At 36.0% G+C, this 14979-nt stretch overlaps 1 protein-coding gene across 6 annotated transcripts in view; it reads right to left on the bottom strand.

The window, feature by feature from the left end:
* The window catches only part of RASA2 (RAS p21 protein activator 2), a 119560-nt gene that overhangs the window by 16433 nt on the left and 88148 nt on the right, over positions 1-14979 (bottom strand). For 3 of the 6 annotated variants that reach the window (XM_032258832.1, XM_032258871.1, XM_032258868.1), the window contains exons 15-20: positions 14444-14550; positions 10880-10963; positions 10163-10240; positions 5876-5949; positions 5169-5278; positions 1879-1890 (exon numbers count right to left, since the gene is read on the bottom strand). In XM_032258832.1, coding sequence (XP_032114723.1) covers positions 1879-1890; positions 5169-5278; positions 5876-5949; positions 10163-10240; positions 10880-10963; positions 14444-14550 — 465 coding nt within the window. The remainder of the gene's footprint in view (positions 1-1878; positions 1891-5168; positions 5279-5875; positions 5950-10162; positions 10241-10879; positions 10964-14443; positions 14551-14979) is intronic. The other 3 variants (XM_032258837.1, XM_032258848.1, XM_032258858.1) reach the window with 3 other exon arrangements.

Below are 14979 nucleotides of genomic sequence, written 5' to 3' on the forward strand. Positions count from 1 at the left end.
GATCTATAAGGGCAGGGATATTGGTACGTTTTGCTACTTTTCTTTCCAGAGCCTTGAACAGTGTCTGGTACATAGTAGGCACTCAATAAAATACCTGTTAAATAAATGCCTGATTGAATCAATGATGTATTTTGTTCTTTAGCTATTCGGAAAAAAAAGCTGCAGAGCACTCTATGTGAAAATACAGGTAGGCGAAAACCATGTCAACCTCAGTATACTGAGGATTTATGTTTAAAACATCATGGACATTTCTTTTACAATGCATATTGGCTATGTGAGCTAGGGTCGGGCTGGTTATATAAGCTAGGGCACTTAATGTCACATGAAAATTGTGTGTATGTATATGTGTTTAATAGATATCCCCAAAGTAGGCAATATCTAATCAAATTCTATAGAATAGAATTTCAAAGATGAATTAGTATGCCTGGCAGAAATTTTAGAAAGATAAGTGGTTCTTAATGTAATTCATATGACGGCATATATGGAAGACACGGTGTTCTTTGAAGAATACTTACTAAATGCCTTTATGCCACTAGTAATAATATGGTCCTTACCACTGAGGATCTTAAAGACTAGGGGGGACAAAAGTAATGACCACACAGTATGCCAGGTGGCTAAAGATACACAGTAAAGGAATAGCTACATTCAAGTGGCCGGAGGCCTACAATGGCTTCCATAAAGAGCTGACACTTGATCTAAGATTTAAAGGACAACAGATTACACAGGTAAAGAAAAGAAAGGAATTTTTAGGTAGCTATTTTTAGGTACACATGCAAAAGCATGAATGTAAAAGGAGCATGTAAAAGATGTAAAGGAACCGCGTAAAGTAGTCTGGTGAAACTACATATGGACACTGCAAAAGATGAGGCTGAATGAGACATAATGAGGCTGGAACATCAATAACTAGTTTGATCTCCGCATATAACTAAGAGAACTTTTACTTGTAGAAGATGACTAAGTTATAGTATAGCAATATAAAATTGTAATAATAAGTACACAAGTCCATAAAAATCTCTCAAGGTAATCATGACTGATGGCTGAGTGTCTGATAATATTCATTTGCTACATATTAATTTAACTCTACTGATTAGTTGCTTACTATTGCCTGTTAGCACATACCTAAGTGGGCCACAAAAATTTAACAACTTATTGAAGAAACAGCCTTAAAACAGAGAAAATGCTACTAACTCATTTTCCAGTAAATTGGGAATGGACCATTTTATTCGATACTAAATAGCAGAAGTACTTGATTCACAATACTACTGTATAATAGGAAGACAGAGTGAAAGACTCAATGATTTAGGTTTATGTTACAGAACATCTGGGAGGTAATCTTTCTCACACCAAAGTCACATAGTAAGTGTAGCAAAAGACTACTTAACTAGCAGTCTTGGCTATCTAGAAAACAGCAGGAAAATTGGAAGTAAGCAAAACATTTGCTCAAGAACCAAACAGAGAATGCAAAGCCCAGGTATTTTATTCACAGGAGAAAGTCCTGACATTTTCATTCAAAGTCCTTTAATCTTAGGCATAATTTAAATAAACACAGTACCTGCATCCTCACTCATAGTACATTGCTGTAAAAAATAGAGGTGGGTGATGGATGGGAGTAAGATGTTATATTATGGTTCACAGACATCACAAGAAATTTAAGGTCACAGCCTTACCACAAAGGATAGAGAAAAACTGTATAAAGCAAACATAGGACACAGAAAGCACAGCAGTCCAAGGCATTTAGCTGGGGAGTAAATGCATTTAGCTGGAATAAACAGCTGCACACACCCTTAAGCAGCCCTGAAAATATCACTAAATCAGAATCCATATAACAATTAATATTATCAACAGTAGCCCCAAGTCATCTAGAAAATGTTCACTTACGTTCAATGAACTCTTTTTTAGAAGGCAGGGAAGCATGTAATATATTTTGGAAAAATCCATCAAAATAGTTAAAACAAAAAGCATTGAAGCTTAAAACTGTAGGCTTTGGTAAGTAAGCTTGAAACTTCATATCTCATTCCTCCAACATCATGCCAACATTTTAAATTTCTTAAGGCTTAAAAACAACATAGCTTCTAATGTGTCTATTTTATACCTCTAGTATCCTAATCATTCTAAGGAATTCTGTCCTCTTAAAATCAGTGGACAGAACAGAGGAACAGAGGTTCTTTTGTTTTTTGAGGTGGAGTCTCACTCTGTCACCTAGGCTGGAGTGCAGTGGTGTGATCTTGGCTTACTGCAGCCTCTGCCTCCCGGGTTCAAGCAATTCTCCTGCCTCAGCCTCCTGAGTAGCTGGGACTACAGGCACATGCTGGCATGCCCAGCTAATTTTTGTATTTTTAGTAGAGACGGGGTTTCACCAGGTTGACCAGGGTGGCCTTGACCTCCTGACCTTGTGGATCAGCCCACCTTGGCCTCCCAAAATGCTGGGATTACAGGCATGAGCCTCTGCGCCTGGCTAGAACAGAGGTTCTTAACTGGAGAGTCAAAGATGAACTTTGTGTTTATAAACTCCCTGAAGTCATATGCAAAATTTTGTGTCTATATTTGCATGTATAGTTTTCTAGAGAAAGGGGTCCATTGCTATCTAATTCTTAAAGAAGATTATAAACCAAAAAATACTTCAGAATATTGGTTTAGACAGAAAATGCTTTAAATGAGGAAAAAAGAACTCATTTATTCAGAGAATGACTAATTTACCTTATATTTTATTTAAATGTACTATTAATGTAAACATAATTAGCACCAGTGCTATGTATAAGTGAGAACATTTATATAGTATTCAGTAAGTTATACTTTCTAAAACATTTAAAATATGCTTAGCTTAAAAAATACTATCTGGAAGGGCGTGTATGTAGTCTATTGACTTTTGCTTATTTGAATGTGTAAATGTTATAACAAATTATCTGGGTAATATACCTAAAGGTATAATGCATTTGGTTTCCTATATCTTTCTAATACATTGGGACATATGCAGTCATTCTGACTAAGATATTCCTAAGGAAGAATTAAGAAATAAAACTTTTTTCTTATTGCTCTACTATTCAAGAAGCTCCATTCAAGCACTCTACTTAACTGTGTTTACATTCTCTTTAAAGCACCCTATGGCTGATGTATTATTCCAGAATTTACAGCAGAAGCTCTCTTAACAGATCCTTTCCTAACAGATTTGATGGATTAACAGACTCTCCATTTCCTCTGTAAAACATACTGAATGTTGTTCACGGGATGCTAAATGCTTGTGGTGCTTAGCTGCTCAATTAAGCCTGCACCCTTCTTCTTCCACTGATTAGGCTGTTTTGCTTACCAAGTCCTTTGGGATTGTTGCTGACCCTACTTATGCTTGTTTTCTATGTTGTACTTATAATTTACTTTATGTAAAGAGACAAAATAAGTGCCTACTACCAAGAGGTTTATTACTTATTTGAAAATCAGGTAAATGCTTTGAACAGCCTCTAAAAATGAGATGCATACCCCCACAAATGAAACTAATTTATGTGGGGGTAAGACAGCTGTAAAAGACTAGGGTAACAATCCTGAAAATCTAAGAGGACTTTGTACGTGGATTACTTTTCAAGTATCTAAGTTCTAGATTTACTTTGGAGAAACCAACCTGAAAACTGATGCATTATGGGTATATTTACATAAGACAGGAAATCTGATTTATAGGTCCATAGTCAAAGAAATAATCTTGGTTCTCCTCCAAAATACTGGTAAACAAATACATAAATATTTAAGATCTGTATGCATCTTTTTGCTTATTTTTAAATGATTCTTGCTTTAACCTTTTGGTTTGGTTAAGTGAACATCTCTGAATTTTGATCACTTTGAACAGAAGGGATTCTATTTTATGTGATCTGTGTTATAGATACTAAATTCTTCTTAATATCAGAAACTAATGGCTTTCTATGGATAATTCATATTTTTCTTTTTCTTTCTGAGATGGAGTCTTGCTCTGTCGCCCAGGCTAGAGTGCAGTGGCACAATCTCGGCTTACTGCAACCTCTGCCTCCTGGGTTGAAGTGATTCTCCTGCCTCAGCCTCCAGAGTAGCTTGGACTACAGGCATGCACCACTGTGGCGCATGTTCACTCCTGTTGCCCAGGGTGGAGTGCAATGGCATGATTTTGGCTCACCACAACCTCTGCCTACTGGGTTCAAGCGATTCTCCTGCCTCAGCCTCCCAAGTAGCTGGGATTATAGGCATGCACCACCATGCCTGGCTAATTTTGTATTTTTAGTAGAGACAGGTGTTCTCCATGTTTGTCAGGCTGGTCTCGAACTTCCAGCCTCAGATGATCTGCCTGCCTCAGCCTCCCAAAGTGCTAGAATTACAGGTGTGAGCCACCGTGCCTAAATTTTTTTTTTGGACTTTTAGTAGAGACAGGGTTTCACCATGTTGGCCAGGTTGGTCTCAAACTCCTGACCTCAAATGATCGGCCTGCCTTGTTTTTCCAAAGTGCTGGGATTACAGGCGCGAGCCACCACACCTGGCCTTCTGTGGAAAATTACCCCAAAGGAATAAATGTAAAAGTAGTTTATTTTAAGCACTGTGTCAGTCTACTGAGGGATAAGCTTTCCCTCTCTGGAGCTCTCAAATCACACTGCAGGAAGATGGCTTCCTTGACACAAATAGTACACTTGTAAAGGCAACAGAGTCTTCTCAGGAGGCAAATTATTAAAGTCTTCCACCTTGGGGTTAGCCTGGCTAAGACCCTAGGATGAATTTGACAACTGTATATGGATCACAATCTATGGTGTAACTGTGGGAATTTTCGGCTGATATTTTCCAGCAAACCAGAGAAAAATTCTCATTTATTAGCTATTGAAACTTGCTAATTTTGCCTCTCAGAGTTAAATAAACTTCCATGTTCTAAAAGGTTTGGCTGTTGCTCTTTGATAAATAACAGTACAGATAACTATGGATTTTTAGAATACAAAGCACACTGAAGGAACACCATTTTCAGAAACTCAAGAAATTTAATGTGAGAAAAACACAATATACGTGGGGTTACTGTCAAATACGTGTTTCATTCTTAGTATGTATGTAGCAGTGTAAGAAACCATAAATTACAGTAATATTACCGAAAGGATTCACTAGAGTCTCATTAAGCAACAAAGAAACCTTCACCAAGAACCAGGAAAAACCCCACAATAAAGCATAAACACAACTACCTGGCTGTTTGTGGTAGGTGAGCTCTCTGCTTGTTAAGCAGAACCATCGTTTCTTAAAATTCTTTTTTCCAATTCGAGTTCTTCCCTGAGCTCTTTTATACATCTCACTGCCAAAATAACAGATGTAAACGTTTAGCTATAAAAATTAAAAGAAGTATCCTTTTAATTTTAAAACAAAGAAGTATCCTTTAATTTTAAATGACATGAACAGTTGTGTAAAATTATATTAAAAATGTAAAAATATTTTTGCCATCCACGACTGTTGCATTTATTTTGGCCATACTAAAGGAATAAAGTCTTTAATTAATTTAATATTTTTCTTTTTTTTGTTGTTTTAATTTAATATTTTTAACCGTGCTATACAGAATAAAAAAGGGCCAAATGAGTGATCCCTGTCCCCTCATTAACTTCTAATAATAAACACTTTACATTAAGACTGAATAGTGCTATTACTTTTTTAAAGTACTGTAAATATCTATAATCTCACTATAATTGCAAAACAACTCTAGGACTGTATACACAGGAAATCATACTTCTCTGCCATCAAGTTTGTAGGATAGCGAGGGTGACTTACCTGACTGATAATTTTGGCAGTTCTAAGACAGAACACAAACCCAGATCTCCTTACTCTTAGACCCACGTTCTTTGTACTTACTTAATATATATACTGATAAGTGATTTTCATTCTAATTTCATTAAATTACCCTTCTTTCAGGTGCACAGGCTCGCTCGTACCACTGGACTCTTTAGTTTCAGTAGATGAAATTTCATCCAAGAACTAAATGGGGAAATGGGCAAATATTACACTGTGTGATAATATACATTACAAAACATTCAGTTTATCTTACATGTCATTGATTATAATGGGAAATTCTTCATTAAGGAATACACATAACAGTAATTTATAAAACAAAACACATATTTAATTACAAAGGAAATCCCTAATTTACAAATGACAAGTACTATAAAAGTTTTAATTAATTAACTAATTAATTATTTTGGGGACAGAGTCTCATTCTGTTGCCCAGGCTGGAGGTGCAGTGGCACAATCTTGGCTCACTGCAACCTCTCCCTTCCAGGTTCAAGTGATTCTCATGCCTCAGCTTCCCAAGTAGCTGGGAATACAGGTGTGTGTCACCACGTCCACCTAATTTTTTGTATTTTTAGTAGAGACAGGATTACACCATGTTGGCCAGGCTAGTCTTGAAATCCTGGTCTCAAATGATCCACCTGCCTCAGCTTCCCAAAGTGCTGGGATTTCAGGTGTGAGCCACTGTGCCCGGCCTAAAACTTTGTTCTTAAGTTACTTAAAACCAAGAACATATTTTCTTGTAGAAATAATTCAATCCACAATTCCTTAACTGAAATACTGAAATATATAAAGCTCTAATACAAAGTCTTTAATCCTGTCTTTGATTTTAAGTTCTCATTTAGGGGTATAACTTAACCTGAACTGGCGTAAGGCTATATATAGTCTGTACTTCTCTTGCTGTAAGTATTCATGCACTGTGCTATAAGAATTAATGTATTTGATTGTGGTGTGCTACCCTAGGCTCCGCTGGGGAGTGTTACACATAGTATATACTGATTACCTTTTGAAACTCTGAAAAACAGAATTCTGAAATACTTTTGGTCCCAATGATTTTACATATAAGATTGTGAACTTTTATTATAGGTTAAGGATCACCAAAGTATGGCCCAGAGGGCCAAAGTTGACCTGTAGTCTGTTTTTGGTAAGGCCCAAAAGAATACAGGTTGAACATCTCTAATCTGAAAATTCCAAATGCTCCAAAACCCAAAACTTTTGAGTGCCAACAGGATATTTAAAGAAAATGCTTGCTGGAGCATTCTGGATTTCAAATTTTGGATTTTCAGATTAGGCATGCTCAACCAGTTAAAAAAAATGAGAGAGAGACAGAGAGAGAGAGAGAGAGAGAGAGAGAGAGAGAGAGAGAGAGAGAGAGAAAAGTATTTCAAAATTAAAAAAAATCCAAAATCCAAAACAATTCTGGTCTCAAGCATTTTTGATAAAGGAAACTCAACCTCTAACTGTTACATTTTTCAAGGGTTGTGAAATCAAAGACTATATGGCAGAGACCTTATGTGATCAGCAAAGCCTAAAATAATTTCTCACTGTCCCTTTACAGAAAAGAGTTTGCCAACTTCTATTACATATAACTGACGTTAGCTCTGAAAGATGGTATTTCACAGTCATGACTGAAGTGTAAACAGATTCTCTGGGATAACCTGGAAATCTAATCACCATTTATAAACTTTCCATGGAGAATGTGGAAATGTAGGGACTCAAGGAAATTTACAGTATCCATCTTTAGCAATGACAAGTCAGCCAGTGAAGGACATTTAGCATCATAAATGTGCTACTTTGGCTAAGGACTTTTTAGTATTTGGCTGTCTCTTCATGGGAAAGAGAAATTTGCAGTTAAAGGAACAATTCTTTTCTTTCTTTCTTTCTTTTTTTTTTTTTTTTACTACCATTACCTTGATCTCGAGGAACAATTCTTCCTCTTAAATACGAATCCTATTTTGCCCCCTAAATGAGCTATCCATTGGTTTAGTTCATTAGGTGGATATTACAAACTCAGAAACTCAGAGACAGTCTGAATTTCTTTGCTTTTTCCTTTATACTTTTGTACATTGTTCTACTTAGGACTTAAACAAAAACAAACCACATTCCTATAAGGATGATATTGAGGCTCCAGTGCTTATTCTGAAGTACAATTTGTAGGCACAGCCATTTTCTCCTAAGACTGGCTGACAATTGCCCACCAGAGCCCAGAGTTAGAGGTTTTCAAATAGAATGTTTCTTTCTAGTTTGCTGGGAGGAAATACTGGTAAGTGAAAGAATAAGAACAGAGTTCCTTTTGCATTATATGTGGGTGATGCAGGTACAAGTGTCCAACTGAAGAAATACCCTACCACAACATCAGTAGGTGATTCACCCACCTCAGCCTCCCAAAGTTCTGGGATTACAGGCATGAGCCACCTTGTCCAGCCATTAATTTATTTATTATAATTCTTAAAAATCTATGGGATAAACACAGAGATATAAAGTGGGGGAAAAAAAAAAACCCAGTAATTAAGATGGACTATTGGCAGGGTGACTATAGATCCCAGTTTGCTCAGGATCATCCCTAACAGGACCCTTCCTATTATCCCAGAATAATCACTAATAGTATTTTTCACTCTTAGAAGTGTTCTGATTTAGACAACAAATTATAATGGTCACCTTGTTTATAAAACTATCCAGGTTATCCTTTCGAAAATCTGCAGGAAATAGGGTATAATTCAGAGTTCTACTCTGTTTTCTTCTGCATCAATAGTAAATGTCACTAGTCAGAGGGCCAATATAAAATGAGAAATTAAGCTTCACAAGCTTTTGCAATTTATAGCACTGTACATATCCAGTTGCAACTACTAAATAATAAAGGAAACTAGGATATTAGGGCAAAAAATCCTATGCTAGCTTAGGAATCTAGAACCAAGTCTGAGAGGCATACTATGGCGACAGTCAATTAGAATGTGAGTGGGTGACTCAGGGCAGATCTGGAACAGACTAAACTCCTGGAACCCTTAAATACTTTCTCCACTGGCATTATCAACTCTACACATTCTGATTATATCGGGGGAAAAAAAATCAGATGCTACCACAGCCTAGGTCACAAAACATGGAAAAACAACTCCCAAACAAAAGACAGTACATCATAATCTTGCCAATAAAAGTCTGCCTACGGTATCCCACAAGTGTTTCAACAATGTCCTAAAAATAAAAGGGCAGCTTTTTCTTTGCCTATTCTTTTGAAAGACTTTCTGCTCAAAAGCCTTTAATGGCTGCTTAAAAAAAATTCTGGTTAAACAGGCACTATTCTAGATGAAATATATTCCAATGGATTTTAATTTTTTAAATCATCATTTTCGCTTACTAAGTCTCTGTAAGAATCCTAAGTATAAAAAAAGGCCCAAACATATACCTCAACAAAATACTCTAGTGACCAACTGCTAATCACACTACAGAAATTGAATGAAGTATTTAACATTTGGCTTTGCTAATTTGGATTCATTAAGATTGTGATAGTACCTTCTTCAGGCCCAGTTTAGATATAATTCATTTCTTTCCTTTTTTTTTTTTTTTTTAAATTCCTACCTTCTAGACTATATAGGATAGAGTACTTTAAAGGTAGCTTTTCTTTTTAAGTTTTCAGGGTTTTACAATCATGCTATATTTTGTTTAGATGATTCAGGACTAAGGACCCAAGAAATTAAAGATCCTTTCAAAACATTGTCAACTTCTAAGTACAGTGATTTCTGTATGCTGCAGGTCTCGTGTTAGGATATTATATATTACAGGCTTTTGTAAATTTATAGTAACTTTCCTCAGGTTACTACCATAAATTTGTATTGTTTATTAAGTGTTCAATAATACATATATTTTTTACTATGGCAATTAAGTGTCCACTATACATTAGACACCGTACAAAACCTTTACCCCTAGAGACCAGGGGGTCTCAACCAGAGGCAAGTCTGCCCCTCAAAGAACATTTGGCAATACCTGGAGGCATGTTTGGCTGTCAAAGCAGGATGCATACTTTTTAGATCTAAGGGGTAGAGGTCAGGGATGCTGCTAAATATCCTGTAATGCATGAGCCAGCCCCTCACAATCAACAACTATCTGGCCCCAAAAGCCAATAATGTCACTTTGAGAAATCCAAACCGTAGACTTCTGTAACTTGTGTTTCTAAGGCACTGGCAAAAGTAGCTGTTTTTAAAACTTCTTATACAAGTCTGGTATTTTCAAAGCTGAAAAGCACAGCTTTGTATAAGAAGGAAAAAGAAAAAGGAAGTCTTTTTGACAAACAGTTTAAACAGTATTATTTAAACTGGGGATTGAGTCATAAGAATAATATATATAAAATGTTATTTCCCCTATGCTATATGAAAGAAATATTAACAATTCCAGAATAAAATAATCATACCTTTTTAACTGCTATAATATATCCTTCTTCTTGAAACATTTTGAAAAATTCACACATGAATGTCTCTTTGAAACTTGACTAAGAAAGAACAAACACAGGGTTTACATGTGTTAAATAGAGAATTAAGAATAGAATGAAATGTATTTTTAAGCTGAGGATTAAGGCCTAAAAGGACTCAATTATATACTTCCAGAGAGATACAGGGCTTGGAGTGGAAGACTTCTTTCAAAGCTGTCATGCGATTACGGCACAGGCAGGCAGGCAGACAGATTGTCCTGCACCTCCTCACTAGGCTCTCCCTATTTCAGATTTAGCAGTTTACATGTAACTATCCAGTTTTTCTTTTTTTAAATGTTCTCATTATACCGATTTTTAAAAAAATTTTCTAGAGACAGAGTCTTGCTGTGTTGCTGGGACTAGAGTGCAGTGGCTATTCTCAGGTGACATCATCGTGCACTACAGCCTTGAACTCCTGGCCTCAAGTGATCTTCCTGCTTCAGCTTCTTGGGATTAAAGACACAAGTCACCATGCCCAGCGTCTGAAACTGTCCTCCTTAACAGGTGACTAAAAGAGCATCTACTTAAAAGAATTGTGTCTGTATGTGTGTATTTTGTTTTGTTTTGTTTTTAATTTGGAAGAAGGTAAGTCAAGGAGAAAGGATCATAGGATGTAACAACATTTAGAAATGTGAAACAATAAAAGATATAAAGACTTACCTTGCTTTTGGATAGACTCCCCCAGGTTCCCAAAGTCTGAATAGTTTTTGAGATGAGAGTTAATGTTCTAATTGTCTGTGCATCCTAAAGAATGTAAAAAAAGACCAAAACTACTATTAAGTTTTCAAGAAAATAATTTGTATAAAAAAGTAGAATAAATGGACTACATTGCTGTAAAACAATGGCTCAAAAACGTTCAAACCACACACAGCTAAAATCTAGCTAAGGCTGGGTACAACTCACTGGACTAAGGAATTAAGAGACTAAAGAAGCCATATATACTAGACAATTCTTCCCAAAGCAATTAATGAAGATGTTGTGCTTTTAAAAGCCACAATTTTTTGTTTCTTTTGTGAGACAGAGTCTTGCTCTGTTGCCCAGGCTGGAGGGCAGTGGTGTGATCTCGACTCACTGCAACCTCCACAACCTGGATTCAAGCAATTCTGTCTCAGCCCCCAGAGTAGCTGGGATTATAAGTGCCTGCCACCACGCCTGGCTAATTTTGGTATTTTTAGTAGAGACAGGGTTTCGCCATGTTGGCCAGGCTGGTCTCAAACTCCTGACCTCAGATGATCAGCCCGCCTCAGCCTCCCAAAGTGCTGAGATTACAGACATGAGCTACTGCACCTGGCCAAAACCCATAATTTTATCAATATTATATATAAGTTGTTTTGTACGGTATGCACCTTGGATTACCTGACAAATTATATTCACTTCTGGAATGTCAAAGGCATCTACTTTACTACCTTATAACTTCAAATGGCAGTTTTAGGTGTTCCAAATTTTCTGTGCTCAGCTCACCTCTAAACATATTCAATTTAAATGGCTTCTGCAATTAACCCTTTTCACCATGGACAAAAAGATCTAAATTCAGCTTAGGAAATGTGAAGTCACCTAGTTTGTTCTGGATCTTACCAGAGGGTGACTATTTGGGTCTATTATCCAAGATGTTTTTCAGGCCTATCTATCTGAAAGAAGTAATATATAAGAGCATATAAAATTGACTAAATGGTGTTCCCTCAGGAATCTTTGTTCCTTCATTTTTTTTAAAATTGAGATATAATTTACATAGACAAAATGAACATATCTTAAATGCTTAAATACCTGCTGAATTTTCACCAATCCATACATTTGTATGAAGTTTCTATCAAAACACAGACCATTTTTATTTGTTGTAAGGATTCAAGTAAGCAGTATCTTGTATCTAAAGATATACCCAGAAAAATTTAGAACCAGAAAAGCTTTAGTTTAATTTTTGGCTCACATTCCTTAATATTTTAGTATCCCGCCCCCTCCATTGAAAACAGGCAATGAATGTGAAGGGGAAGAGAAAACCAGAATATAAGGCAATCTGGAAAAGAAGGGATGTTTGGGATATGATCATTATGATACACTTATGAAATAGATACACACCTAAATTAAAGTTATTCAGAAAATAAAAAGGTCCCTACAATTCTCTGCCTTTGAAGAAAATAACATTCTTAAAGATGTCCTGGCACCTGCACTCATGTTTCTTGCAGCATTATTTAAAATAACAAAGCCACGGAACCAACCTAAGTATCCACCAACATCTGTTACAGGAATATACAAATTCAAGTATGAATACAAGGCAGACTCACAAGTTCAGAAGTAGGAGTTCTGTTTATGTCCAGAATGTTGCTACCACGCTTTCATTGCCTCAGAGTTCTATGCAGCTTTAGTAACAAAGCCACAGAATGGACAGCCCTGTGAACAAAAGGACACTGGCCCACTCTCTGCTGGGGCTACTCACAGACCATTTATTCTTTGGCAAGAAAGGGCGTGGTGCTGCCACTGCAACATGGTTCTATTCAGTTCTCACAAAGTTGAGTGAGCATCAATGCCATGCAGTCGTTGAGAGCAGAAATGGGTACTCAGAATCTGGTTTAACTCTAAAACTCATGTGTTTTCCCTACATTATTTAATGAGCAATTCCTCTTGACTGTGAGTTTCCTAAGGGCAAAGAGTATCTTATTCATCACTGCATCTCCAGTACTGAGCATGAAACGATACATTATAGGTACTTGAACATATGTTGGCCTAAGAGGTTGGAAGGGATAGGATTAAGCTCACAGCTGATAAAGACTGACTGAATTTGAATTCTAGTTTAATCCAGCTCAAATTGAGTAAGATCAAATCATAATTTGTCAGTTGTGTGAGCTTGGAAAAGTTACTGTATTGTGATTTCCTTATCTGCAAATGTGGATGATAACAGAATTTACCTCATAGGATTGCTAGGAGACCAAATAAGTTAAAACAAAGTAGTTAGAACAAAGCCTAATACAAAGCACTAAATAAATGTGGGCTATTATTATTATTTATTTTACCAACCAGCAACTAAAAGCAATTAGATATGATTATAAAGTATTTGGAACATAAAAGCTTAAATAATCAGCCAAAATAAGCCACATAAGAAGGAATCAGAAGTATAGCAAAAATAATAAAGAATTTTAAAAACAAACATGTAAATCTATGCAGTGGAGATTTACATTTTTAATAATTAAATAGGACTCCAGAACAAAGATTATATGCTTAAAATTTTTTTTTTTTTTTTTGAGACAGAGTTTCGCTCTTGTTACCCAGGCTGGAGTGCAATGGCGCAATCTCGGCTGACTGCAACCTCTGTCTCCTGGGTTCAAGCAATTCTCCTGCCTCAGCCTTCCGAGTAGCTGGGACTACAGGCGTGCACCACCATGCCCAGCTAATTTTTATATTTTTAGTAGAGACGGGGTTTCACCATGTTGACCAGGATGGTCTCGATCTCTTGACCTTGTGATCCACCCGTCTCGGCCTCCCAAAGTGCTGGGATTACAGGTGTGAGCCACCGCGCCCGGCCAAAAATTTTCAAATCTCCTATGTTTACAGTATTGTCTCAGGTGAATAAAAAGTAAAAATATCAATATATTTAACAAGTTATGTTCCAATAAAATTTCCTACATCTTTCACTATACTGCATTCCTGGTTTCTTTTTCTGTTTTTACTGTTAATGCTTATCCAGTGCACCTGCTATTTAATATTTTTCAAATTATATGCTGTCAGTTTCATTGCCACTATTCTATCTTAGATGCTGTTTCTAAATTAAATGAAATTTCTCTTGTAGATGTCTATCTTAGAGAAAAGAGCCTCTTCAAATTTCTGTGAAATTTAAAAATATCTGCCAAATTAAACTATTTTAATAAATCAGGAAAGCAGATTTTATTTGAATAAAAAACCTATCAAAATGAAACCTGTAACTAATGAAAAAAAAATCTTACGGAAATTTACAAACACACACAGTCGCAGATGGAAAAATATAATAAATCACCTTTGTACTCATCAAAACTTCAGTAGTTAACAACCTTTTATCACTCTTGTATAACATCTTTTAACAAAAAAAAATAGATTAGCCTCTCTTGAAAGACTGAAATGGCCAAGAAAAATGCTTAGTACATTTAAGTATCAGTTATAAGAAAATGCAGCCCAGTGAAATTGGTTTATTTTATCTTTTCTTCATTTTAACAAAAATTTGAAAAATGGAATAAAGCTTTCAGAAGAACAAACACTTACTGGATGATGAGGTCGCAAATGAAAAGTATGAGGTGATACTACGGCTACAGCAAAGAAACGAAGAAATACAAAGCTGCTCACTGCAGAATACTGAACATGAGGGTCATCTGCAGGAAAAAAATGGTGAAATGTCATGCACAAAAACACTTAATTAAAAAACAAAGATGATAAAAAAATATAGAAAAGACATGTAAACTAGGAGAGCAACATAATTTGTCTAGTAAGTACTGAGGTGATGAAATGATCATGAGGTTTATGACTAAATTAAAAGAAAAAAACACTATGATTAAAAAAATCCAAAAGAAATAAGGAATAATATGAAAAAAGGCAAAGCTGCTAGTTTTTCAGAAATAATTTAATCTGAAAAAATACCTCTTTCCTTATCTGCAAGAAGAGATTGCTGAAATTACAACAAAAATAAAAGTGTATCTAGCACTACCTAGTGGTAACAATGAATCATCCCTTAAGAGTAGGATACAGGCTGCTTTCAGTCTTAGGTTCTTGTTTCAATTCCCACGCCCTCTCCCCTACTGCCC

This window comes from Sapajus apella, unplaced genomic scaffold (assembly GCF_009761245.1).
Source record: "Sapajus apella isolate SASKATOON/1434 unplaced genomic scaffold, GSC_monkey_1.0 scaffold4, whole genome shotgun sequence".
Classification (NCBI taxonomy): domain Eukaryota; kingdom Metazoa; phylum Chordata; class Mammalia; order Primates; family Cebidae; genus Sapajus; species Sapajus apella.